At 38.3% G+C, this 26,484-nt stretch overlaps 1 protein-coding gene across 1 annotated transcript; it reads right to left on the bottom strand.

Moving 5' to 3' along the window:
• Nucleotides 1–1,288: 1,288 nt before the first annotated feature.
• On the bottom strand, nucleotides 1,289–26,193 carry LOC109031165 (nose resistant to fluoxetine protein 6). Its single transcript, XM_019042522.2, has 15 exons — nucleotides 25,998–26,193; nucleotides 20,864–20,986; nucleotides 20,124–20,294; nucleotides 18,676–18,905; nucleotides 16,291–16,502; nucleotides 12,799–12,899; nucleotides 10,134–10,336; nucleotides 9,149–9,309; nucleotides 7,083–7,248; nucleotides 6,177–6,370; nucleotides 5,260–5,392; nucleotides 4,292–4,481; nucleotides 3,191–3,333; nucleotides 2,252–2,357; nucleotides 1,289–1,448 (listed from the first exon to the last, which is right to left on the bottom strand). The coding sequence occupies exons 2-15, from the start codon at nucleotides 20,916–20,918 to the stop codon at nucleotides 1,435–1,437; spliced, it is 2,079 nt and encodes a 692-aa protein (XP_018898067.2). The 5' UTR covers nucleotides 20,919–20,986; nucleotides 25,998–26,193; the 3' UTR covers nucleotides 1,289–1,434.
• Between the last annotated feature and the right edge of the window lie 291 nt (nucleotides 26,194–26,484).

Below are 26,484 nucleotides of genomic sequence, written 5' to 3'. Positions count from 1 at the left end.
GCACTTGAGCAGTCTTATGTACCTATCTTAAAACAAGTTCTCTCCTCTAAGTAGTGAGGATGACGAATGATGCCTTAATACAATGGACCTTTGTCTATGATGTTCCGCGGCAGAATGGATGACGCTTTTTCATTCTCATTAATAGTTCATCTTATAGCATATTCGGTGCTAGGTTGTTTTCTTTCGCTACTTATCTTTTTATCTATTTTTTGTTAACCTATTCATTACAATCGGGCGTCTTTCACGAGTAAACCTCTTCATGATACGTAATCATTTGAATTTAAGGAAGAGTCAAATTCAATTAGCTATTTTCAAAAATTGCTCTGTATCCATGCCACCCCTGAAATAAACCGATACCAGCACTATCGATTATCGGATGAGTTAAAATGAAGTGGGTTTCATAAATTTTATCATATAAGAGAAAATCTATTTTCTACTGGGTAGAAAAACACGGTCAAAATCTGAGCTCGAAAAGAAGAGAAATCTGTTCTCGATTAATCATCAAAAATTCAAGGCCGGTAAGATCTGGACATCCAACGCTCAATAGGCGCATTAATAGGAAAGGCAGAGTTAAAAATTAGGCACCACCATACATGTTTCCTCATCAAAAATGTACGTAGAAGATGGTGGGCACATCAGAAATTTCCTAATTCAACTAAATAATAAGAAAGCATACATTTTTTTGTCCTCGCGGATCAACTTTCGAAAAAACCAGAGTCTAGTTGGACCACATTGGTCCTTTATTCTATAATTTCAGCTTTTTCTAAGGTGATATCATTTTCTTCGTGATCTCAATCTTTCTTTATAATTCCAGCGCATCAAAGTAAAATTGCATTTTCGTTGAGTCCAAAATCAGTTATTTCTTGAGTGATAGGTTAATTTTTGACGGCTAATTGGACCTACGTGGATTTTGATTTTTGCACGCGGAAGTTTTATACATTAATTGGGTCTATTGTAAACTATGAGCACTTGATTTCTGTATTTTCAGTCAATTTCGGACTTTCAAACATACACAGTGTTTTTTGCGTGACATTCGGACGGAAAAAAGAAGCCGCTAACTGTAGTTAGTTCTTATTCTGTCCAGTGGTCTGTTTCTCCCATTTTAAGATCGCAGTTTGGTCGTGTTTTTTTCACCCATGGAAACGTGGAAGAAAAGCAGTGTATCCCCAAATTGCGAAAATTCTCATTGCATAATCAAAAAGAAAATAAGCGAAAAAGTCAGGCCCGACGCATAAACTCTAAATCTCTGATACCTATCTTCCAAAAACAAAACGAAAAAACTCTCGACTTAAAAAAATCATAATAAATAATTTATTGTCACGAAAGTTATTTAAACGACATTAATTCAATTTGAAGACATAAAAAATATTCAATCGCCTCTACGAGTTGGCCACGTTGATTCAGATCCGATGATGGTGTCTTTGCGCTGAGAATTCAGCTGTTTTTACCTGAAACCAATCGAAAAAATAACTTATAAAACGAGAATTTTACAGAAAATTTAAGAAGTGTGCCAACACCTTACGTTTTGATTACCCTCTGATACAAGTGATACATCGACGCTGAAACTACCAGACCACGCATCTCGTTTGCGATGTTAAGAAATTTCCGCTTCCATTTTATTTTTTTAAGGAAAAAAAATCCATAGCATTCCTCATTGTTTACACAGAGAAAACCTCGTAAGTTTTCAAGAATTGACGTTGAGTAGTTTGCCGTTTAAAAAGTAAAGTATGACAAAAAGTCTGCAATGTTGCAAGCGGAGATATGGTCTGGCAGTGTCACCGCCGACTTACTTTCGCGAGTCTCTAGACTATATAGTGAGTCTCATGCATACTTTTGCTAAATGCCGGAAAATTATCGCCAACTTTACAATCCACGCAAGAAATGAATTCCAATTTTTTAGCTTCCTGCCCCAAAAAGTATACTATAGCCAAGGTATAATTTGATACTTACAAATCATTCCGGTTTTATAACTCCATGCGAAACTGAAAATGGGCGCCGTCTTAAGACATGTAGGTCCTCAAATAAACTCTATTAAATTACCTTAAGTTCTTCTCATTTAACATAACTTGAAAGCGAAAAAGTGAAGATGCCGATTTTATGAGATGTACGGCTAGGGCCCATTACTCTCCCTTTTAAGCATCTCTTAAAAATATAAAAAATAAAACAAAAGATTGGACGTTCATTAATCAATTTTAAGCGAGATCAGGCAAATGAAAGTTGAATTTGAGAAAAAAAAACTTGATTTTTATACCTTTGGGGCTTTTTAAGTGTTTTTCGATCAGATTCACGGGTAGACAGAAAATCAGTGTGAATAGAATTGAGTGGAACAAAATTTTCCCCAGAGGAGCAGTATCCATCTGAAAAAGAAGGGCATGAAAGAACTAGAGTAGGTACATTGCACGTAAATGTTCCGCGGAGCATTTAACATTTCTCATTTTTTGTGAACAATGCATGAAATAATCCAAAATGTCAGCGCTTATGCGAATGGGTTCTCTTTGAGATGTATTTTTAAAAAATGTACCAATCAGAAATCTTTTACTGAGAATAATATTGCCTCTCGCTCACCATAGAGATTGCATCAAGAACTAATCTGCCATGCAAAGCTATAAATCCATCAACATGTTCCCGCGTGTTTTTGGAACTCAACACTTAATAAGATAAAAACTGTTTTACCTACGCACCTCAAATTTTCAGGTTAAGTTCTTGATAGCATTTGCAAAGGAATTCTGTAAAAAACATTGTCCTAATGTACACAAGTTTTTCTGTCATGATACATCGTTTCCAAAGAATTTAAAATGTCGTTTAAGACGTTTTTGCGTCGCACGGCAGTGATGTGAGGCAATTCAATTATCCGTTTGTGAGCTTCGGCAATTATTTGCGTGTAACTGTCGAAGTTCCAAATGTAGCTCATCAAATTTTAAGGATTTACTGAGTTGTTATGTCTTTTACCAAGAGTCTTCATTTTAAGCAATCTATTGGTAAATATTGATTAAACAGCTTTATCTTAAATAAAATATGGTTTCGTTGATTATGATACTATTTAATACGTCTCCTATGAATTTGAACGTACATAATTGTAAATATGTTCGCAGTTCATTTAAGACTGAAAATTGTGATGTAACTGTTGTGAGGTAATTAATGGTCATGAAAGACACTTAGACTGCGTGTAACGATTTTTAGAAAAACTTACGACGTTCAAAGGATGCAAGTAAGTAGGAAGGCGTTGGACGTGCAGCTGAAGTGTGATGTCCACGGCTTGGTAAATGTAGAAGGCGTAAGAGATCTTACTGAAGAACACAAACGGTGTCAGACTCAGGTACTTGTTTAACGTTTCTAAATCGAGAAAAATATAACCAAAGGTGTCAGAAAAATCACATACCACAATAATATTTGATCATCCGAATTCATCAAATTGTGACCATTGATTCGCCGTGGGCTTATCTGGAAACGTTTCTCATTTTCAAAAGCTCAAAGCAAAAGCCTGTACGGGTTTCAGCTTCATTGCTGCATAGTTGTAGTTGTTCTTCGATCAGCTCCTCTTCAGAAGGAGGTTCTGTTGTCTGTATAATTCACACTGTCAATTTACCCTCTATGGCATAAATTAATTTTGGATCTGAAATTCTGAAGACACCTATCTATTTTTTTGCTTGCATAAAAACCATTGTGTAGGTACCAATATTTTTTCAAAACTTTAAATTTTTGTAGTTATTCGAAAAAAGAGAAAAACTAATAATGAAAACTTGCAATATGATGCCACAGAGGAAAAATTATTCAATTCTTAAAAAAACCCCAAAAATACGTTGTTACGAATTCGTAACGCTATGCCATAGAAGGTTAAGGGGTGCTTGATTGGGTTTCTTTCCGGGAGGAGACGAAGGGGACGCCCGGTGAAAGGGTGGAAACAGGGGGTTTCCATTGAAATGAGGGAGTGCCAACAGGATTACATTTCGCAATAAGGAACCACTATCTCTGGCTCTTCCATGGAAGCACGTATCTGCATAGGGATACCAATGGCATATATGCTGTTTCTAAAATAAGCCAGAAATAGTGGTTCCTTAGTGCAAAATGTAATCCAACAGCCAACTCCCTGACGGGTTGTGGGAGGACCGAGTTTTGTGGCGTTTGGACGTGCTAGAGCGTCGGCGAGCGCTATGAAATCGACTCTTATGTATGTATCAAGGGATGCATAAGGAGGTCTGCAACCGGTGTCATACTACGAAGGACGATTTTTACGGAATTCCAGTCAAATTAAACATTACAATTTTTGGAGAAGGTAAGGGATTACACTTACTTGTTTGTCCGGTGTAGCAAATGAATATGATCCAGCAAAGGACAAATCCCCACAGGAAAGGATGTACCGCTTTGTAGATGGCCATTTCCATTGCGTTGTACTGGTAACCTTTTTTTGCGCACCGCCAAAGCCAGAAATAGGAGTAATACGCAGCTATTGCCGCTAGGATGTGACCTAAGATTAGTTGTAGCTGGAACAATAATTGTCCAAATTCTTAAAAGGTAACCGAAAAAAAGAGGAAAGTTGGGGGAAAAATTTACAAAAATGTGTTAGAAAAACTTGACTTCAATTTAAAAAAAGGAGATAGGAATCAATTCTTTTGGTTTAATTTTTTTATTTCATTCATGTTTTCACTGCCAGGAGAATTATTTTGTAAAAGATACACGTAGTTCCTTTTAGTGCTTATTCCACACCGTCCTTAAATTACGTAACACTTATGAGGGCGGGAGGGGGGTTCAGGAGAGCGATACGCCATTTTGTTTTTACGCGTTTAAGGAGGGGCCTGCGTTACAAAAGCTATACCGGGGGGAGGCTAGGTCAAAAATGCCGAAAAAGTGCGTTACGTAATTTACGGACGGCCCCTCCTCGCAGACCGTTGGAAGGATAATAAAGACTGGAATTATGTTCCGAAATCGCTCATGGCAAATGTTGCGTTGAGTTTGTGTGGACTCAAAATACGCCATATCTAAAAATTATTCCAAAAACCTTCTTTCTAAAACCTCAAAGTATTAGGTCCCTAATTATGAAAGGCTTGTATGTTACATCTGCAAAGTTTTCGAATGCACTGCGCCAAATATTCCGGATGTAAATTGAGATCCTATTGAAACCATTTGTTTCCTTTGCAGAAAACAATTCAATTTCAGTCTTTATTTAATTTTATATTTAATCTCGATGGTTTTTTTTTTTTTTTTTTGCTTATGACACGGTCCGGTAATCAAATGTTTTAATGTAATGAGTTGAGTTATTACCTGACTTAGCTTGATGGGGCGCGTCTTGTAGTGATGAAGAACATAACCCAACAAAACGCCGACTATATAAGGAGGAAGCCGATGTATAGGGTTCAGGTACATGTGATCAACACTTTCAATAGCTAGATCAAACCTGAAAAGATAATGTGCGTCAAAAATCGAATAAAAAATTTCATATGAATTTTCGGTTTAAAGCCAAGAGCAGGCAGTACATTATTTGGATTTAATGCCATATTTTAACCCTCTGCAAATTAACTGTCATCGAATTGAGTAGACCTCATAGCGCATATACCAAGCACGCAGAGACCAATACATATTGGTAATCATGGCACATCTTTTGCCAATAACAGAAACGGCAGGCGGTTAAGAAGCATGCAGTTCCGCAAAAGTGCAAAAAATCAGAGCTAATTTTGTTAACAGTGCACTGTGTGAACTGTGATAATCACCAATACTTCTAATGTAAAAATGGAACGTGATCAATCGGCATTGAATTGATATCATCATTAGTTTTTGAAATCTAAAACTTTAGATATGATTGACAGGAAAGACTATATGTAACTTTTTCAATGTTGCATTACACGCAATACGTGGCGTCAATATAATGAAAATGATAAATGTGTTAATACAATAAGGGCATCAATTCATCATCCATTGTCGAGCTCGTTTTATTCGCAGGAATTTAACCGTTAATTTTTATACTATTTTTTTTTTTTTTTTTTTGGTGAAAATTTCTTTATCCTTGCTTCTTAAGTTTCCTGAATTAATTGAAATACAATAATTAACGCACTACACAGACAAGGAATGTGAAAGAGATGATGATCTTATTTTGCATTGTTTGAATTGGCTCCATTTGCAGGCATGTAATTAACTAAATAAACAATATACGCAATAAAATCGCATAATTCGAAGTCACTTACGCTATTCCATGATAAGCGACAGCCACAAGATTCTTGCTATAAATGACCCAGCCACTATAGACGCAAATTGCAGCCATGGCCAAGGAGACCACTTTAAAAGCTGTGGCTTTATAATGCCACAGGAACAAGACGAGGAATGGTGACAGGAGGTACATTTGATAGTCGGTAACAACTTGGTGTGAGACTGGATGACACTGAAACAAATTCATTATAAGGGATGATTATCAACCTCATTTTCTCAAGAAATAAAATTCGAATCCAACCGGGAGACTTATGAGCGGTTTCCGGTAAACCGAGTGTTTCTGATTTCAGAGGTGTGTATCGTTATCTGCAGTTCAAAAGTTGAGTGAAAAGGTGAGAAATAAACGTTTAAAAAAACCAACAACAGAAGCTGAAAAGAGAGACTCGAACGCATAGTTATCAAAACTCTAAGACGCTGAAAAACTTATCAAGCAACATGTAGGTATTTTAAGCGTATTTCAACTCCAACTTAATTAAATATAATATGTAAACCGTGTCAATTTTATTTATTTGGTCCTTTTTGTCTTTTGATAACAGTCATGACTCTTCATAAAGAGAGTAATTTTTAAATTTCATGTTTTTACATCCTTTGTTCGTTTTTCAAAGTTCACAAGAGCAAGCTTCAGTGCATGTTCTAACTTAACGGCATAGTAACATGTAACCAAGCTACCAGTAGTACGTGAAAACTTATTAATGGTAGCCTGCGTGGTAAAAATAAGTAATGAAAATTCATGAATGCTGTTAAATGCGCACGTGCTGATTATAAAGTACATGGTGGTTTCTTCAACCCAACAGAGTCCTTATGTTGTGATCAAAACTTTCTGTGTTTATTCTTTTTGGTCAAAAATTTTAGCTTCAATTACATTTACTCCAATGAATCCTCACCATTTCATTTAAACTGTCAACATTGCTCGTGTATGTCAAGGTTTTCCAGATGTTTTCGCAGTGTTGATACCGTTCATCTAAGAGGCTGATGTTATGTGGATTTCTCAGAATGTATGGAAATATATCCCGAATCACCAAAACAATCATGAGGTACAGCGGCATAAACCTGGATGGAGAATAAAGGGGAAAAAATGAAAGCCAGTCATACATAAATTCGAAAGAATCGAGTAACCAAAAGTGTCCACTTTTAACGGCATTAGTTTCTCTTAATAGACATTTTACAGGGTGAGCGAAAAGTCCCCGACCCCCCCTCTAACTTTTGAACGAATTGAGCTAGGGAAATGAAACTTTGGGGATGTTCCTATCTCAAAGGGGACCATCTTTTAGGGGGATCAAAACTTTGGTCCCCCTCTCAGGGGGGACGAGGGCCCCCCAACTTTTTTTTTCAAAAAGCAACCCCTATCTTGTGATACCTCATTCGAAAAAGCATCAAAAACTAAGAATTTTGGCGCAAACCGCAGATCAATATCTTAATTTTTGACCGAGTTATGATAGGTCAAAGGTCAAATTTGACCTATTTTCAAAAAATCATAACTCCGGTTCAAATTATCGTAAAGAAAAAAATAAAACGGGAAAATGTACCAAATTGTGTCCGCTTTTAAGTAAAAATTGCAGAAATCACTTCGATTTCATTTTAAGGGGGGGCTCGGACCCCCAAATACGTCAATTCAAAGGTCATTCAATTTTCCCGCGAAATAAGCCAATTTCCCCTGGATTTGCCTCCACATTATCTCAGTAAGGTCAAAATCAGTTCAACATTACGTTGGCAAGTCCCCAAATTTTGGGAAAAGTTAAAAAAAAAACGAAATTTAAACGGTCAAATTTAATCACCTTAAATTTCGTTTTTTTAACTTTTCCCGAAATTTGGGGACTTGCCAACGTAATGTTGAACTGATTTTGACCTTACTGAGATAATGTGAAGGCAAATACAGGGGAAATTGGCTTATTTCGCGGGAAAATTGAATGACCTTTGAATTGACGTATTTGGGGGTCCGAGCCCCCCCTTAAAATGAAATCGAAGTGATTTCTGCAATTTTTACTTAAAAGCGGACACAATTTGCTACATTTTCCCGTTTTATTTTTTTCTTTACGATAATTTGAACCGGAGTTATGATTTTTTTGAAAATAGGTCAAATTTGACCTTTGACCTATCATAACTCGGTCAAAAATTAAGATATTGATCTGCGGTTTGCGCCAAAATTCTTAGTTTTTGATGCTTTTTCGAATGAGGTATCACAAGATAGGGGTTGCTATTTGAAAAAAAAAAGTTGGGGGGCCCCCGTCCCCCCCTGAGAGGGGGACCAAAGTTTTGACCCCCCCAAAAGATGGTCCCCTTTGAGATAGGAACATTCCCAAAGTTTCATTTCCCTAGCTCAATTCGTTCAAAAGTTAGAGGGGGGGTCGGGGACTTTTCGCTCACCCTGTATAAGATTTTACGCCACCGGTAGTGATTTATTTTATAAACAATGATTCAATATTTCATTAGAACAGTTCTTTATGTGTCGTTCAGTCAACGTCGAAAGCAAAATCGACACAATTCCATCGTGAAGTTTCAGCATTGTTGCAGAATTTTTTTTTTCATCAGAGCTTCTTGCATATTCTGTAGAACTGCATTACATACTGCTTTGCTTTTGCCACAAAGAGTGTGCGCCAGAATCAACCAAAATTTCCTGTAAGTATAACATAGCAATTCTTTCGTAAGAAAATAGCAAATTCAGTAGAAATGTTGGAACCTCTCAATGAAGATGTTCCTCTCCGGCTCCCTAAGGCTCATTTTCATATAGTTACTTTTCTCACCCGGTCAGTTTGTTAATGATTGCATCAACAAGCTACAAATAAAGCAGGTGAGACGAAATCTTTTTTGGTAAGATTTTCCCCGAAAACAATATGAATTTGTTTCACAGCATTCAGCTTTCGCCCTTCTACCCTCAAATTTCCTAAACTGTCAAGGGTTTGTACGTATCAGGATTTTTGGGATTGCTTAACATCAAAATCCACATACTTACTTCATATACCGTTTCAGGTACATAAGTGGAATATTAAATGACCTCCCAGCCGACAACTGCTGAAAGCCGTTGAAAGAAACGAGCAGTCCACTCATAAGCACAAACGTATCGATGCTGTTCAATGTTGCCCCGAAGAACATCGAATAATCATGTCCCATGAGCTATATAGAAAAACAAATTATTGCGATTCAGTCGAGGTAACATCCAAAAAATATGATGATCTAAACATGAAAACATGACGGTGCAAATGAATACGTAAATGTGAAAGTAAAAGCGCGATATCATTGCAATGGCGAGATGGAGCGCCTTCATTTTAAACGTAGGCAAAATATGTATCTACTGAACAGGTATGGTTGCCTGCAGGCGTTACTGTCTAAATGAACAGAATGAACCAGAAATACCAGAATCAGACCGACTGAAGTTGACGAAGTCTAATTAAAATGTCTCGCTCCAAACACTGTCCAATCGGGAAAAATGTAAACTGCAAATAATTGTAAACAAATAGCTTTGAGGGTCACACGCATTTTATTCTCCTTAAACTGAAAAGGTATCGACACGCTTTCTTGCTTGTTTCGAAAAATATTCAACTAGGAGGTATGGAAATTGTCAACACTAGGAGTCTGTAATTTGACTATATTTCAATTCATTTGACTATTTGATTCTATTTGACTCTTGGTTCCTCTAGTTGTCCCTAAGTTCGAATCTCATTTGATTCAATCCAAGAGTCCTATCTTCAATGCTTTAAATGAAATGAGGGATTGCCGACTCTCTCATGCTTTAGCTGCATCCATCAGCTGTAGGAGAACAGGTTACGGTGTCGGGTAGGAGTCTCAGAGCTCCAGAGAGCACCGAGTGACTTTCAATGTGGGTATGTAATTTATCAAGGACAATTTGGGAGCAGGGAAATTATAGGATGGGAATTTTGAGGAGGAGTTTAAAACTCTTGTGCGTTTATTTTCAATAAATTGAAATGGCATTGGCGTACCTGTCGCATAATGGCTGTTCTGTTGATGACTGGGTAGAAGAACGTGAATAACATCTTGTGCCCGATGTATATCTGGATGGCGTAAATGCATCTGATTCCATTAACGCATGACACATCCGACCCGTCGTTTTTAGTCCTGCAGTCTAGCAGATAAGGAACTGTTCTTTTGAGAGAAAAAGCCAGTGCAATTTTCATGGGCAAATCTGTTCAAAAAAGAAATCATGATTTAAAAGCATTATAGGGAATAATCAGCTCAGCCTGATCATATTTTTAACGTCATTTGGATTAAAAAATGCAAAAAAGAATCGCGCTCAATTGAAGACCCTATATACTTACGTTTTTTCCTGTTCAATGAAGTGAAATTAATGTGTATGTGTATTTGCACGGAAAAAAAAGTCCTGCCATTTTAATCGTCGCGACTGCTGAAGGAACAGCCCTTGGCTGTTAAAAAACGGCACAGCATCCTGGTTGTTAAAATAACATTACCTTTGTCTGTTATTACAACAGGCGCTTTGCTGTCACAATGACAGTAAATGAATGTAACAACGACAGCAAAATCTGCTCAACCTTCATCGAATAGTCTGTTACACTGGCAGCGCAGCTGCTGGCGTAAACGCCGGTTCCCCATCAGATTGACGTTCACGCTGCCTTCGATTTAACAGCGGCCGCTGCTGTCGAAATAGCAGCGTCGCTGTTCTCATGACAGCCAGTTCGTTTTTGAATTTAAATCCACGCTGCTGTCGATGTAGCAGCGCTGCTGCTCATGTAAAAGCTAAATCGCTCTTGAATTTTCATTCACACTGCTGTTAATGGAGCAGATACAATGCCACGCAACTGTAAAAAATTATGGTCATACTTACATGCTTATGTAAATAGCTGATAACTGCTTAACTGGTTTCAAGTAAATGATACAAAAACCGTAGATAATATTCCGGTCAAAGTAACATTTACAGACTAAATCAGTTTCACAATGAGTTAATTTCACAAAAATTTTAACAGTTTAAATGCACAGAAACACTACACAAAGTATACATCTTTGCAGTTCTCGGTGGGGCAGAATTGATCATGGCCTTGGGGTCGTCAACAAATTATGTGAGGCACATTTTAAACCCTTCCTCTCCATCCGTTATTTTCTTTTTTTCAAATAACCGAACTTTTCACTCGCAGCCTGGTCAGATACCGCACAGACACTGTATTACACATTGAAACACTTTACGCCATTAAGACAATGTCACGTTGGCATCATCAATAAAAAACAACGTAAGAACCAAACAGCAGATCGTGCTTATGAGTTAAAAACACCGAAAATGTATTATAAAAGGTTTCAAAAAATTCTACCAAGATTAAGATTTGCTAAATTATCACTTCATTTCATTTCAAAACAGCCTAAATTTCTTTGAACGAAAGAAAAGGAAAAAATCACACAATGGAATTGGGTCGGAAAGTATAGAGGACAGGGCTAATGGTATAATCTACAGGAAACGAAATCAAAAGAGTGCCTGCATATAAATATGTAAGGCACGCTAAAAATAATAATTTGATGCACTGGACGCAAACCTAATTGAGTTGAGAGTGCGTGTAATGTCAATGGTGAAGTTGAAACCAAAAAGCACAAATATACGGCAGCAGAAATTTCGAATTGAACGGATTCATGATGATGCCTCAAAAAATGGCGTCTGCCCGCAACTGATTACAGTGTGCCCAAATTTGCTTATATCGTAAGAGTTACTTTCCTATGGAGCTACTAATTTTGCAGATCGCGCACTGAGTATCAAAACTAATCACTTTCTTCGCCAAAATTCACTCGCAAACACAATTTGAGCACGATTTCGAAACGCAAGCGCAAGACTTCTCTGACTCAAAACCACTGACTGTTGAGCAAACGAAATCCCTTTAAACAATGACATGGCGGCCTCAGCGAACAGACTGGAATGCGGGAACAACGCCGAAGGAAGAAACAACCGAACGCCAGGCCCGGGCGGTTGGAGTTCTGAGAATTTCCCTGACCGGGCCCTTTGTCAGGACGGCGCGCAACCCTCGAGAAGGAGGGTGGGCAGTGTGGCGGGTAGGGTAGGAGAGGTTTTCTGCGTCACCGCTCGCAGCGGGGCGATCGACAACTGTATACAACTGCGCATGCGCGCTGCGCCGATCGCGCGGGACTGGCCGGGATGGAATGCTCCGTGCAACGGACAGCATTTTACTGTCAACTCGCTGTTAAATGAGAGGCTGCTATTTCGACACCCTCGCTGTTGCTTTAGCAGATTATTTCTGCAAATTTAACGACCTTCAAAACATTAGACCAACACCTGCACGAGTGTAAATTTAAAATCCAAACGAATGTCAAAATAACGTGTGGACTGTAAAATCAAAAGTCAATGACAGTCATTCCAAAAGCTTCAGGAACTGTTGATTTAATGACTGCGCCTGACGTTAACTCAGCAGTCGTGTGATGATGGAATAACATACAGAATGTTATTTCAAAAGCATCAATAAGATGTTGAGCTAACAGAGTTGCACACTTTTGTTTCAACATACTTAAAATGTTAAACTATCAGTCACGACAACTAAAAGAACAGAGAAACGTCAAACAAATTTAACATTCAATGCGACTGTTAAAATGACAGGTCTTTTTTTTCCGTGTGTAATTTATGGTGAAGGTACTTACTTAACTTATGCACGTCAACGAGAACTCCAGTGGAACTTTGCCGAGACATATCGTAGTACGTGCTGAATAACGTCAGGGCAAAGAAACCTCCAATCAGAGCCCTTAAAACAGAAACGGTTCAAATTGTAAGAGACAGAAATCATGAAGTAGTATCAAAAATTGTCATTATTTACCTTTTTCCGAATGTTGTTTTATAATATAAAATTACGACACAACTTTAAAATGACATTGGAAATTATAAGTAATTTGAGGGAATAGGGCTATCAACTACAAAAAAAAGGCGCCAAAACTACTCAAACTGACTTCATGTATCCATTCCATTTACTTACAATCGTGAAAAAGGAAAAGTAAAACTCCTCTACGTCAAGGACTCACTTAGAAGTTACAATGAAAGAGTCTAACCAGTATTGTATTGGAATCGCATCGCAGTGAATCTACATCTCTCTTCCTCTCACTTAAAAGCAGGCGAAAGAGGTGATGACGGGGAATAAGATCATTAAAATGCCCTTTTTATAAGGAAAAACCTGGAACGTCTTCCTGGTTGAATGTAGCTGGTCTTCCTCCAGACTTGCACTGTAGTTTACGTTTAATTTCACAACATTTCTCAAATTAAACGTCGAACAGTAATTGAAGAGTCTTCGTTTATTTAACGAAATTAAACTGCTCTGCCGTGTACGAATCGCCATGCACGTCACGTCGCACGGTGGATCGAGTCAATGGTACAGGTCGGTCATGGGCGATTCGGGCGAATCGCATTTTTTAAGGGTCAAAAGTGTTCCTCAAGAGTTATATTTTAAGGATCTGACATTGATTTGGAACGAAACATGTTCATTTTTGTGACAGAAGGCATCAAAGAGGGGCTTTGCGTAACTTTTTATTTTAGCGACAAATCGTCCGAGTCTTTCTATTCCATTTAACTTGCTTCTGTTTAAATTAATGCTAATTTCATTGACATATTCTTGTTCTTCAGAGTCTGGAGAACACATTGCACTAGTAATTTTTTGTATTCGGCCCATTTTTTCAATGATTATGTTTGCGCTAATGTGCTCATCTCAAAAAGCGAAAAAAAAAAGTTTAGGTAAACTTTTAACTACCCATCCGCCACCATCCGCCAGAAAAATTTGTATAGGCATGTTCGTAGGAGTCCTGAGAATACGATCCCGCAAAATTTGGGTGCCACTTTGCGCCACTTTGGCCGTGACGTCACTTTTTCTGTTGCGTTCCGAGATTGTGCGCGAGCCTTATCTCGAAAATCAAGCGACCGGTTAGCTGCCGCGGCACTTAGCTTGCCTCTGTTTAAATTAATGCTGGTTTCATTAATTGATTCTTATTTTCCAGAGTCTGGAGAACACATTGCACTAGTAATTTTTTGTATTCGGCCCATTTTTTCAATGATTATGTTTGCACTAATGTGCTTATATCAAAATGCAGGAAAAAAAAAGTTAAGGTAAACTTTTAACTACCCATCCGCCACCATCCGCCAGAAAAATTTGTATAGGCATGTTCGTAGGAGTCCTGAGAATACGATCCCGCAAAATTTGGGTGCCACTTTGCGCCACTTTGGCCGTGACGTCACTTTTTCTGTTGCATTCCGAGATTGCGCGCGAGCCTTATCTCGAAAATCAAGCGACCGGTTAGCTGCCGCGGCACTTAGCTTGCTTCTGTTTAAATTAATGCTGGTTTCATTAATTGATTCTTATTTTCCAGAGTCTAGAGAACACATACCGCTAATAATTTTTTGTATTCGGCCCATTTTTTCAATGATTATGTTTGCACTAATGTGCTTATATCAAAATGCAGAAAAAAAAAGTTAAGGTAAACTTTTAACTACCCATCCGCCACCATCCGCCAGAAAAATTTGTATAGGCATGTTCGTAGGAGTCCTGAGAATACGATCCCGCAAAATTTGGGTGCCACTTTGCGCCACTTTGGCCGTGACGTCACTTTTTCTGTTGCATTCCGAGATTGCGCGCGAGCTTTATCTCGAAAACCAAGCGACCAGTGAACTCTCGTAACTGCTAAATGACCCAGGTAGGTATGATTCCTGTTCATCGGAAACTGAAAAACAAGTTTCACCATCAAGACGTGCTCTTTGGCCCGTTTTTCGTATTTTCATTATTTCCTAAACTACATATCTATAGGAGAACTAAAAAAAAAAATCGGGCATATTTTCACTCGGACATCCCTTCATATCCCTTATAGAAAGCTTTTTTGGGACGTATGCGTAGATAGCTTGAGGAAACTTTTAGCAAGTAACCCCCCCCCCCCCTTTACTTGCCTGGCCCCTGACTATGATGCCATTTTATCTGTTGGCCTCCGCGATCGCGCGCGACCGGTCACTGGTGAACTCTGATAACTGATGCTTCTTTCAAATACGTACATATTTTTTAATTTTTCACCTATTTCGATGTAAACAAAGTGCAGTTAGTGCGAAACTAATTACACTGCGAGTACGTTTTAACGTTACAAGTCCGGGAAATTGTGGAATTTTTGCGGTTTTTTGCGTTGCTTGTTTTTTAAGTTTGATGCGGTTTGAGAGCGGAAGACGAGGATGAGAGTGATGGGGAACTGAATATGAAGAAGAAGAATAAGGAGAAGCAGATGACAGATGACTGTTACATGCATGTTTAAATTTTTTTTCTTTTCTTTTTTTTTCTAGCCATCTAGTGTTTTTTCTACTCTAAGTCCCTGTTCCGTCCTTTGAATGTAAATATGAATTTAAAGTAAAAGTGATCTTGAATATTTTCAAAGAATTCATAAATGTATTTCATTTGTTTTCTCACCGATCTTTATGCATAAGAATGATATCTTATGACAAAGTTTCGAAATTAACTTTGCAGTGAAGGGAATGATTTATCTGATGCAGCAGCTCATAACTGGGGAGGTATTTTTGCGTATTTGTGACACTTATTAGTAAGTTTTCATAATTTTATTCATAATTTATCCTCTTCCATCATGAAAAATTAAAAACTCCGTCCTACGAAGTAAAACACAGACGCCTAAACTTTGCACCTGTATAGTTTTCCCGACAAAATGCACAAATACGGGTCTTCAGGTACGTTGTTCACCAAAAATAACATCAAAAATGAATTCTACGCGAAAAATTACATGAGATTGATGGTACATAATCGATCAAATGACCAGGAATATTCGTTATCCTCGTAACATTGGAAGCGCAACGCTCCATGACCGACCTCTCCCATTGACTCGATCCACCGTGCGTCGTGTCTTACGATCAGAACGTGTTTCGCTTGTTGCATTAGCTTCTCTTTGAAGGCGATTCATATTTGGCGATACATATTGCTTTGCCAGTTGTCCAATAACCTTCGGGAAACTAGGCACAAGTGGCGTTTAGATGTCGCAGCACGCCAAAGTGTGTTTTAGGAGCGAATTTTATGATCTATGATATACACATTTGAAGCAAATTACCCTCGTAGTCGCAGACTCAAAGCGAGCGCTTAAAAATTAAAATGATTATAAATGTAAACTCACATGACAAAATATGAGCGTGCGGTGAAACTTTTGCTCTCTTCTGTAGTGCAGGAATCGCCCATCGTGAACATCCTTATTTCAAGTCCGTGATCAGTGGAGTTAAAAGGTGCCAAAATTTGTCGCAAACCATTTTGCAAATCATCAACGTCACAAGAAGCGGGTATACAGAAGCCCCATAGAATTTTCCTTTGAGGGGGCGATCGCCCGCCTGGCTGAAATGAAAGCGCAAAATAGAATAATTTAGAACTGAAGTACTAGGAATATCAACTCAGAGCTCCCCCGCAGTCAATTTAAAATTCAATTGAATAAATTAACAAAAAAGTGATTAATAACAAATAAAAATTGGATTTGCAAGTTTATCATATGCTATGAATAATCAAAAGATACATTACAACCTATTTCACAAGACGATCGTGTGTTTAATAATTTTAAAATCAATCTATAGGAAAAACAGTCATTCCAGGAGGTTATTCGTGTAAAATTACGAGACCTTGAATCGATGTAAAAAGATGGGCAATTTTACCATCCAAATCAAGTTCAGACTTAGTAAAAAAGATCGAATAATTGGAACAAAAAGAAGATAATTTTCAACTTCCGCGTTTTCCGGAAACAAAATCCATCGACTTTAAATGTTTGATCTTGTCAAAAATCACATGCAACTATTTAAGCTGAGAATCTTTTTAATCTATTTTTTTGTACTAAAGTAGGGTTGACTTGTTTTCCTATTCAACTTGGTTCGGTATTTTAACAACAGAAATCCTCTGCGACTACTAAAAGCTACTTCAGAAACTTTCACGTGCACTTACATTATGTTTCAAATTTAAGAGGGGAGTTTCAAAAATATCGGACTCTTTTTTTACAGAGGCATTCTTAAATATAAAGCTTAAGCCGTCGAGCTAGATCAAGAGGGCCTTGTTTCACGAACAACCAAGAACTGGACTAAGGACTCAGTAACGTGGAGACTTAAACGAAAGGGTATGAAAGTAAACAATTTTTATGCTCTTAATAAACGCAATTGGTACCGCACAAGTCAACGATTTATTTTTTTTAAATAGACCAAAATGCGTTTTATTTTAAAAAATAAACGAAGTCGCGGCTGAGGGTGACGCCAAACAAGACCCTAGTTTGAAGATTAATGCAAGTGAGTAGACTTTCGTCGGTTTTTTTTTTTTTTTTTTTTTTTTTTTTTGATGAAAATTTAATTCTCATCTTGACATTTACGTTTCACGAACCATTAAGAACTCAATAACGTGGAGACTTAAACGATAAAGCACGAAAGTTAGCAATCTTCATATTGCCGTGTTGTTATATATATAGTTTATGATAGGTCCCCGATTTGAATTCCGGTATTTTTAAAAGTCTTACGTGGCTTATTTCGGCAAATTAGTTAGTTAGTTAATCAATGGTTGGTCAATTCGACAATTAGTAACGTACATCAATTAAATTATCTTTAAAAATATTAAAATGAAGTTAAAAGTCCATCGGCAGTACCCCAATAAATTAAGTTACGAACTCAACTGGTTCATAACTACTACAATTAATTGGAAATGTCCATATCATCCAACAAAAATTTGGACCGAACCACAAATTCACGGGATAGCCCTTAAGACTTTTTTCCGTGTTACAATCGCTTTTGAAAGAGCATTGCTACCAGGGAAACTCAGCCTCCCATTAAATAGGTACTGCACTTGCGATGACACCTCAAAGCTCCAAAAATATCTGATCTACACCAGCGCTTCTCCAACATTTATGATTACTCCTTGCCACTGCACCGAAACTTCTTTACCTTGAAACAGAACCTACCTACCTTTGGTAAGCACGCCGAGTTTTCAATGCGTCTTTACGCAATGCCGCATAGTGGATCGAGTCAATAGGAGAGATCGGACAAAATTTAGAAACTTTAAACGCTTATAACTCCGTTTTGGAATTTGGAGTGTAGCCGAGTGCTAGAAATAATGTAAAATTTCTTTAAAAAACTTGAATTTTATTAACAAACTTAGACCGAAGCTTTTCGAAGCAACCGCTTCATCGTCAGGGTCACAAAATCGATATCACATAGGCCTTAATTTAAATTTCTAACAAGGTAACAGATTTCATTGATGGTAACAATTGATAACAAGCTATTGGATATAATCACTCTTAATAATCAAAACATCGTCAATCTCGCGTTAACTTATAACTCCGTTTGTACAAAACTTTGGGGTTCTAAAAGTGGTTTCATCGGTTTTCTCGTGAACGTTTCTTCTCCCAGCACCCCTTAAAATTTAAAAAGTGACAAATTAAACATCCAAATTTCCAGTTTTAGTCAAAAATTTTACATCCGACTCGATCCTATGTGTGCCGTGTGTCTCCGCCACCAAAAATTGATCAAGATAGGTAACGCACCGCATTATGGTTGGGTCCATACCAGACGTAGTCCGCGTAGGCGCCCTCGAGGAGATGCCGGACGTTGCCCCTGTACGTTGACTTTGGGTGGAAGTCCACGTCGAAGCCCAGGAGACAGTACTTGCCCTTAACGCGAGGATGCGAGACCGCCAGGCACTGTTCGTAGTCCCCGTAAGAGTGCAGGTTCCCGTTCAGCATCCCTGAGTTGGGTTTTCCCGTTGAGTCGTGCACTGTAATTCAGGAAACAATAGATTTTATCACAAGAAATCAGTGCTCCTATTTCCCGGAACTAGTCCCGAATTCCGGAACTTCTGAGATTTTCCTGAATTTTTCCCGGAGCTTATAAAATTCCCAAAATGTTCCGGATCTTTTGCATTTTCCGGAACTTTCTCGTAACTTTTGAACAAATTTAGGAGAAATCCCAGAATTTTTGACGTTCATGGGGTGGGAGAAATTGGAGCAAAAAAGTTCCGAATCCCTGAACTTCTGAGAACTTAGAATGGAAGCATTGAAAGAAATAACATAGCTGGAGTCTTACTGAACAGAGAAGCAAACTGAATTTTGGAATTTACCACGAGACAGGGTAAGATATTGAGAATTACAGCCCATATTTTCTTTGAGCACGTTGAACATATAGAAAATTTTTAAAATCATGTCATAATGAGAAAAATACGCGTTCGCAGTTTACAGCACGAATGCAGGAAACTTAAACTTCCTGCTGCCAAAATAAACATATTAATAAGTCAGTTATGCTAGTCATAGAATTGTGTTTTGATTATTGATTTTTGTAGATCAGCTAGAAATAAGAAGATCTGTTCAATCAGCAGCTTGCTACTTTCAATACTAACCGAGATATCGCGCTTTGAAATATTCGGTCTATGACGTCATCCATATTTCGGTAGTGACACCCTCGGTTTCTTCCACCTTGCTTTTATCTTTTCACGTTGAGTAGCCAGTGAAAATATTTCTCCCTGACAATGAAAGCAAGTTGGGAGAAACCAAGGATGTCACTACCGCGGTGGATAACGTCATTGAACGAATTTTTCAAAGCGCTATATCTCGGTTACTATTGAACGTAGAGAGTTGCTGTTTGGGCAGATCGTATTATTTTTAGCTGATCCACATGAATCAAACGTCAAAACACAATTCTATGACCAGCGCAACTTACCCATCAGCAATGATTTCAACCTAAACGTTAGGCAAATAACTAGAACTTCATTTTACACTAATTTTCTTCCTTTCCTGATACAAGACACCTTCCAAATTGTCAAAGAAATATTACTACACAAAGCAATTCTTCATTGTAAAGTATACCAAAAGTAGTTCAGCTCGACTTGCTTGAGTGAACTCTGTTTTTTTATAACCGCGTGTAATTTTGACTTCTCGGGGCAAATTGATGGGCAAAAGATATGATAAGTAAAACGTCTCATTGTTTTTTCTTCCCTTACTTTGGAAAGCCCAATACTTCAGTTGTTGGAGGTCCCGCGTGAACTCTTGGAAGTCGATCTTGCATTGCGGGCTGAGGTTCTTGCCGCTTACAGATAAGGCAGGACTCATGTGAAATACCCCTTGGAGAAAGGATTTTTCATATTCTTGCTCCTTGTTTACTTGACCCGTCACTGAAACAGATAATTAACAATTAATGCGTTATCAAAGCAAAAGTGGTAATTGTTGAAAATTCGTTCCCTGTGAGATGATTATTAACCATTTTAGTCCGAAAGGCACGTCGCCATTAAGAGATATGAAGTCATCTCATCGTCTGGAATGGACGCATTCATGCTAAGTGGAACATTATGTACAAATTGATGAAATCAAACTGTCTATGTGCATAGGATTTGCGAGTTTTATAGTTTAGATTCAATTTATTTGCGCATAGTAAACGTCCAGTCGATGATTATTTTGCAATGGCTTAGCTTTTGACGCAGTTTGTGCACATGGTATACGTGCTCTGTGGGTCTAGACGCAGGAAAGTAACAAATGGCGTGATCTTTTATGGATATTCATTCGTAATTTATTTTTTTATTTCTTGCAATTGAACTGTCACGTTGCGTCCGTAGAACACTTTTCAATCACACCAAAAAATTACAACAGACTTCAAAATTTCAACTTTTTTGCGCTGTATGATTTTTTCTAAAACATCCCTTTTGATGAGAATCGTATCGCGATTGTTGAAAAGGACTCGACTCACCGCTGAGAGCAAATAAAAATATTGCTGGAAGAGTTATCGGGTTGAATCCTATCATTTTACCACTGCACGAATCTTTTTCTTGGAATCATGTATTTTGATGTTACCGCATTGAATATAGAGGTTCTGAAACAGAAAAAATCGACAATACATTTAGGAAGTTATTCGTAACCGGGCAGGATGTAGACCAATATCAAAACTATTTTAACTAAAACGATTTTTAACTATCTATTATCTTTCCTGTTGATAATGTTTTTTCCAAACTTTAAAAATTTTACTTATCTACATTTTGGTTTATTAATATCTTTCTAATTAATATAATTTATTCAAATGAAGTTAGGTAACTTTAGGTTTAACCGCAACTGCTGGCACCTAGTTATCTGGTACTTAAATGAATCCTTACAGTATATCGTTCTAAGTTTTGTAAGGCTGATAAGTGCTAACCTCTTGGATAGTATCTTAAAAAAAAAAAAAAAAAAAAAAAAGATAGTTAGGAAGTATAAAAGTTTTTATTGCCAGGCAAAACGCAACTTAAACCATCCATTATTTTTTAATATAACGCTGCTATACCCTTCTATCAACTATTCAAAATGAATTTTACGTTCACGACGCCCCAGTTCAATCAAAGCGCAGACGCTTCCGGGTTAAACTCCGTCCGTCCCTCTGAGAACGGAACCGACAGGTATCATTACACCTCTGGGTGTATATCTCCTTTCTAATGTGCACATCGCACACTGTAAAAATATAATTATCTGATCAATTACTGGCGTTATCATAAGACTCCTGTGGCCACTTGCAGAAGTCATTTGATTCTGCCACTGCACTAAGAAGGTCGATCGCTGTTCCCAAAGTTGCCAGACTGACAGACAATCGGGTGGATTTACTCGAAAAAGCGAACTAACAAACTAGCAAAGGAATGAAGATTCTAATCCGTGTGAGAAATCTAAAGAATGGGAGTGTGTGTTGGATCGAAATGACCTTATCACTGGAAAAAAGCGACTTGACTCACGCAGAAATATTCTTGATTTTGAGAAGAAATTTCTCGTGCATCAAGAAGGAAATAATTATGCTTATACTAAGGAGGAAGTCGTTTGAATAAGCAGAAACCTGCTTTATTTAAGAGATTATATTCTACACCCCAGAGATGTTTTCTTGACGACAACTTCAAGTATGTATAAAGCCGCTTTTATAGCGCTTTCTGACGCTCTGCGACACCTAGCCGCCAAAGTCCCCTGTCCTCCCAAAGCGCTTCAGGGAGTTGGCAAACCCTCATTTCTTCCAAAACCCCCTGCCGCCACTCTTTCAAGTAACTTCTTTCCAATGTGAGTGCGTAAAATGAGACCATAATCGAAAAAGAACGGCGAAAGTCGAAGGAGATACATCTCGCTTACGCCGCACAGTGGATCGAGTCAGTCACAGAGGTCGGACATAAAAGTTTTGACTAAAAATGAAATTTTTTTTTGTTTATTTCGTCACATTTTAAATTTTGAGGGGCGCCTCTAGAAGAAAATTTTACGAGGAAACCAAAGGAGCCACCTTTAGAACCTCAAAGTTTTGTGTACACTAAGTTATGAGCTGTTAAAGTTTCCAAATTTTGTCCGACCTCTTCTATTGCCTCAATCCACTGTGCGCCGTTACTCGTTGTGTCGTTGCAAATTTTATTCGTCAGAGAAGAACTGATGAGGACCATTCCTATAGATATCACTGATTTCGGTCAAAATTTCAAGAAGTACAAATTTTGCAAAAAAAAACCCGTCTCTATTTTTTATGTTTCTAAAAATATTTGTATCAACATTTTCAAAAAATAACTTTAAATTTTCTTCGCAATAATATTGTCATTAAAAGGATCTTGACCACTGTGGCAGTTTTTCAAAAATATTGCTGATTTACGGGGCACCGATCGAAACAGAACTCATCATTGCCACATGGGTCGTCATACGTATCACATTGCCGAAGTTTCACACTACCACATTCCACTTTCAGACGTTCATCTGTGAGTGTGTGCCTGTGCGTGCTCAGCGGCAACGGTGTCTAATTATGAGAACGGCAGCGGTGCATGCTGTTCAAGCATGGTATTTTCTTCGTTCATTGCCGCTGTTCCCGCCATCATCAGCGGCATGGCAATCGAAGACAGATGCACGGATCGCGTAAAGCAAAGGACGGTATCATTTTTACACGTTTTATTTAATAAGCATCATCACCGCGGCTGGTCTTGCCCTCAGCGGTCTTCCCTCAAGATCGATGAAAATTAGAGGGCGAATCAATCTGTAACATTGATCTTGGACGCGTGTGGCTAATTAGTTTACTACATTCTCTGAGCTGCAGTAAGGAGGAAAATCTGCCGATTGCGCCGTCGGGTTAATCGCGCGTGCACTGTTTAAAAAAAAAATTAATGCTCCAAACTTGGTGCACGTGAAAACTAGATCAATCGTTTTCTACACCTGGAAGTTTGTGTCAAATTGGAGTAAGAAAGCTCAGTGAATTTGATAATTTCAAAGAGGAGTCCCTCGAATATGATTGAATGAAACACCAATTGATATGATCAAAAGCAGAGGCGGATCCAACAATTTGGCAACACCGGATTTCCTCCATTTAAACCTATGCTAAATAATCGATTATTATCGGAGCACCTGGCCCCTTCAAGAATCGATAAATTTCCATAGGTTTAAAAGGAGGAAAATTCGCCGGTTGCGCCGTCGGGTTAATCGCGCGTGCACTGTTTAAAAAAAAAAAATTAACGCTCCAAACTTGGTACACGTGAAAACTGGATCAATCATTTTCTATACCTGGAAGTTAGTGTCAAATCGGAGTAAGAAAGCTCAGTGAATTTGAGAATTTCAAAGAAAAGTCCCTCGAATATGATGAAATGAAGCACCAATTGAGGATCTTGGAGGACAAGGCGCACGAGTGTGGTTTTTGGTATTGCGCGAAATACGTGTTTGAAGTTCCGAAATTACACGGATCCTCATGGCGGAAAAAATAGTTCAAACTGACTTTTTGATGCCTAGAAATTGGAATTTGGGAACAAAATTTTCACAGAATGTGCATTAAGATTAGCTTTACTTGAAATCATTAAAATCTCATTTTTTTTCAAAGACTGCGCTTATGCCCCTTGTCCTTCAAACCCTTCAATTGATGATAAAAAGCAGGAATCTATAGGTATCATATTCGAGTGACTTTTCTTCATTACTTGAAAATTTACCCACGTGTTAGCTACTTGACTGCAAGTTTTAAGAGATCTCGAGGTCATAAAATATTTGACCTGGTTATCCTTTATTTGCTTGGTTTGATTCTTTCAACAATGTGCCGCATAATCGTTTTACGGAGGTTGCCTCAATTATTGAATGGAGCTATTTCAATCAAAAGCGGTGGGGGAAGCGTCAGACGGAGAAAAAACTTCGGCCCATGAGTACAGACGCTTTTATTCCCCAAAGAGACTAGGTAGGTACAAATGACTCAACGAAATGAATACACATCGATACCTCCAGTTGGCCACTAGACAAACTATACATTACAGCAGAACATATCTTATGTTTTCTGCAAAATTTCCCGGGGAAAACGAATCACACAAGGCGAAGTCTGAAAATCACTTCTTAAGCAAGATGTAAGAGTTTACCACTAACACTAATTAACTGGCAAAAATACAAATGACGTCGTCTGTGTAGTCTAACTTCCACTTGATCTATGTTGAAAAGACTTTTTAATTTCTTGGTCGGGAGTTGATGTTAAGTGCTCGGTAGCTCGGTGCGTCAATTGTTTCCTACGCAAGCTTTTGAAGAGGAAACGTTAAGAGTAAGCTACTTACTACTAAGGTGACATTTTGATGACCAATTATAAATCAAAATTAAATATGCACAAAGGATTTGAGTATTCTTTAATTCCTTTTGGCTCAATTTTGGTGAACATAGTTTGTTTTAGCATCTGGGTGAAGTTAAACAGAAAGTAAACGAGTAAAAAAAAAGAGGTTTGAAGGTTTATTTCCTCAAAGGAGGAAACGTTAGTGATGAATTCTAACTCGGATTTTCATATTCATCATATTTTTTTTTTATTGTAAAATTTTGACAGTAGAAAACATGAAGTGCAGCTAGTCACGTCTAAAACTACTCCCCCTAACTCATTTTTTACCAAGATATGACTTTGATTCGTGTTTGTACTCAATTTAGTCTGTAACGATGTTAATCATTCTCGCGCTGAAATGGAGTTGAGAGAATTTTTGTAACATATACCAGTCCTAAGATGATGCTCCTTGTTGTGCCAATCCTTCAGGATTGGCGTTTTCTAATTCAGGCACCTAAAAGGAGAGCCCTTAAATATTGATACTTTAAAAGACCTACAACTTTACACTTTTGTCCGTATAGTTCATCTTAGCTTCTCTTACCCTAGCAAAGCTACCGGACGGAGCATCCACAACAATGAAAGAGTGCCGAGTTTTGTTCCCTACAACTAGACGTAGATGAAAATAGATTCATGACCAACGGAAATCGTCCGGTCACAGAACGCACAGCTCTCAAGTGACAGACAATGAAGAATACAATGATGGAAATAATTGTACGTATAGTATATACTGTGCACGGGGATAGACAACTACAGGATAGAAATTCGATGTTTACTCCAGTCTACCGGCTAGACTCGTGCTGCGACTCCGCACGCGTGCGGACTTTTCCTCATATTTGTTTGATCTTTACGCTAACCATACGAGTATATTTGAGAATTGTCAAATTTCCTTAAAGGAAATGTTCATTTTTGAGGAAAGTTATGAAATTTTACCGACAAATTTTCAAGAACTTTAGGTAAAATCGCAAACAAAATTATCTGAAAAATTTGAAGAGAAATATTCACAAATCCCGCAAATTCGTGAAAAGGTTCATTTGGCGTTCTCCCTTATCACGGCAGTTTAGGAAAGGTCCGCACAGCACGGATATATGCGCACGCTTGGAAACACCATTTTTATGGTTGAAACTTCGTTCAATGGCCCACACCACGACCAGCGCTGTCGCATCATATTCATTCATAATTTTACGCATTTTACGCACTTCCTATAGCACTTCCTCGATGATGCCACACGGAAACGAGGAAGGCACGTCGATAATCCAGTGGCACCAAAAAAAAAGGGTGGAGACAATGATTTCCAACTCACCTTAAAAGCGAGTCAACAAATGTCGACTTGAAAGCCCCACCACTTTACACCAATCCGCGGTTCTGTTTATCTTCTCCAGCTCCGATATAACCACCGCACTAATAAAGCAATAAAGAGTGCAGAGTCCTCTGCAACTGGATATAGGTGAGAATAGATTTATAATCGACGGGAATCGCCGGGCCCAAGATCGGAGTTCACGGAGGGGTGGGGAGCGGGGGCGGGAGGGGAGGGGTTGCCGTGGGAAAGGGGCAATTATGACGGCGGATAACGACGGCGACGACATTGCGGCCGGGCCCGAGGACGCGGACCGCGAGACGACAGGAAATGCACGCGAAAATCAATGGAAATTCATACGCAGCTTCGATCTATCGCTGACTTCGAGACGCGTCGCACAGTGGATCGGGTTAATCCGAGAGGTCGGACATGAAATTTTGGACTAAAACTGCAAATTTTGATGTTCATTTTGTCACACACTGGAAAAAAAACA

This window comes from Bemisia tabaci, chromosome 3 (assembly GCF_918797505.1).
Source record: "Bemisia tabaci chromosome 3, PGI_BMITA_v3".
Taxonomy (NCBI): Eukaryota; Metazoa; Arthropoda; class Insecta; order Hemiptera; family Aleyrodidae; genus Bemisia; species Bemisia tabaci.
Note: the sequence above shows the minus strand (reverse complement) of the source record. Positions and strands in the feature narration are given on the sequence as shown.

What these genes read in the sequence shown, in the direction of transcription:
- LOC109031165 (XM_019042522.2), bottom strand. Translation starts at nt 20,918, where the DNA reads ATGATAGGATTCAACCCGATAACTCTTCCAGCAATATTTTTATTTGCT. An exon ending in GAACAGCCATTATGCGACAG is followed by an intron (nt 9,310 to 10,133) that starts GTACGCCAATGC and finishes TTTTCTATATAG; the next exon opens with CTCATGGGACATGATTATTC. An exon ending in TTGACAGTTTAAATGAAATG is followed by an intron (nt 6,371 to 7,082) that starts GTGAGGATTCAT and finishes AATTTGTTTCAG; the next exon opens with TGTCATCCAGTCTCACACCA.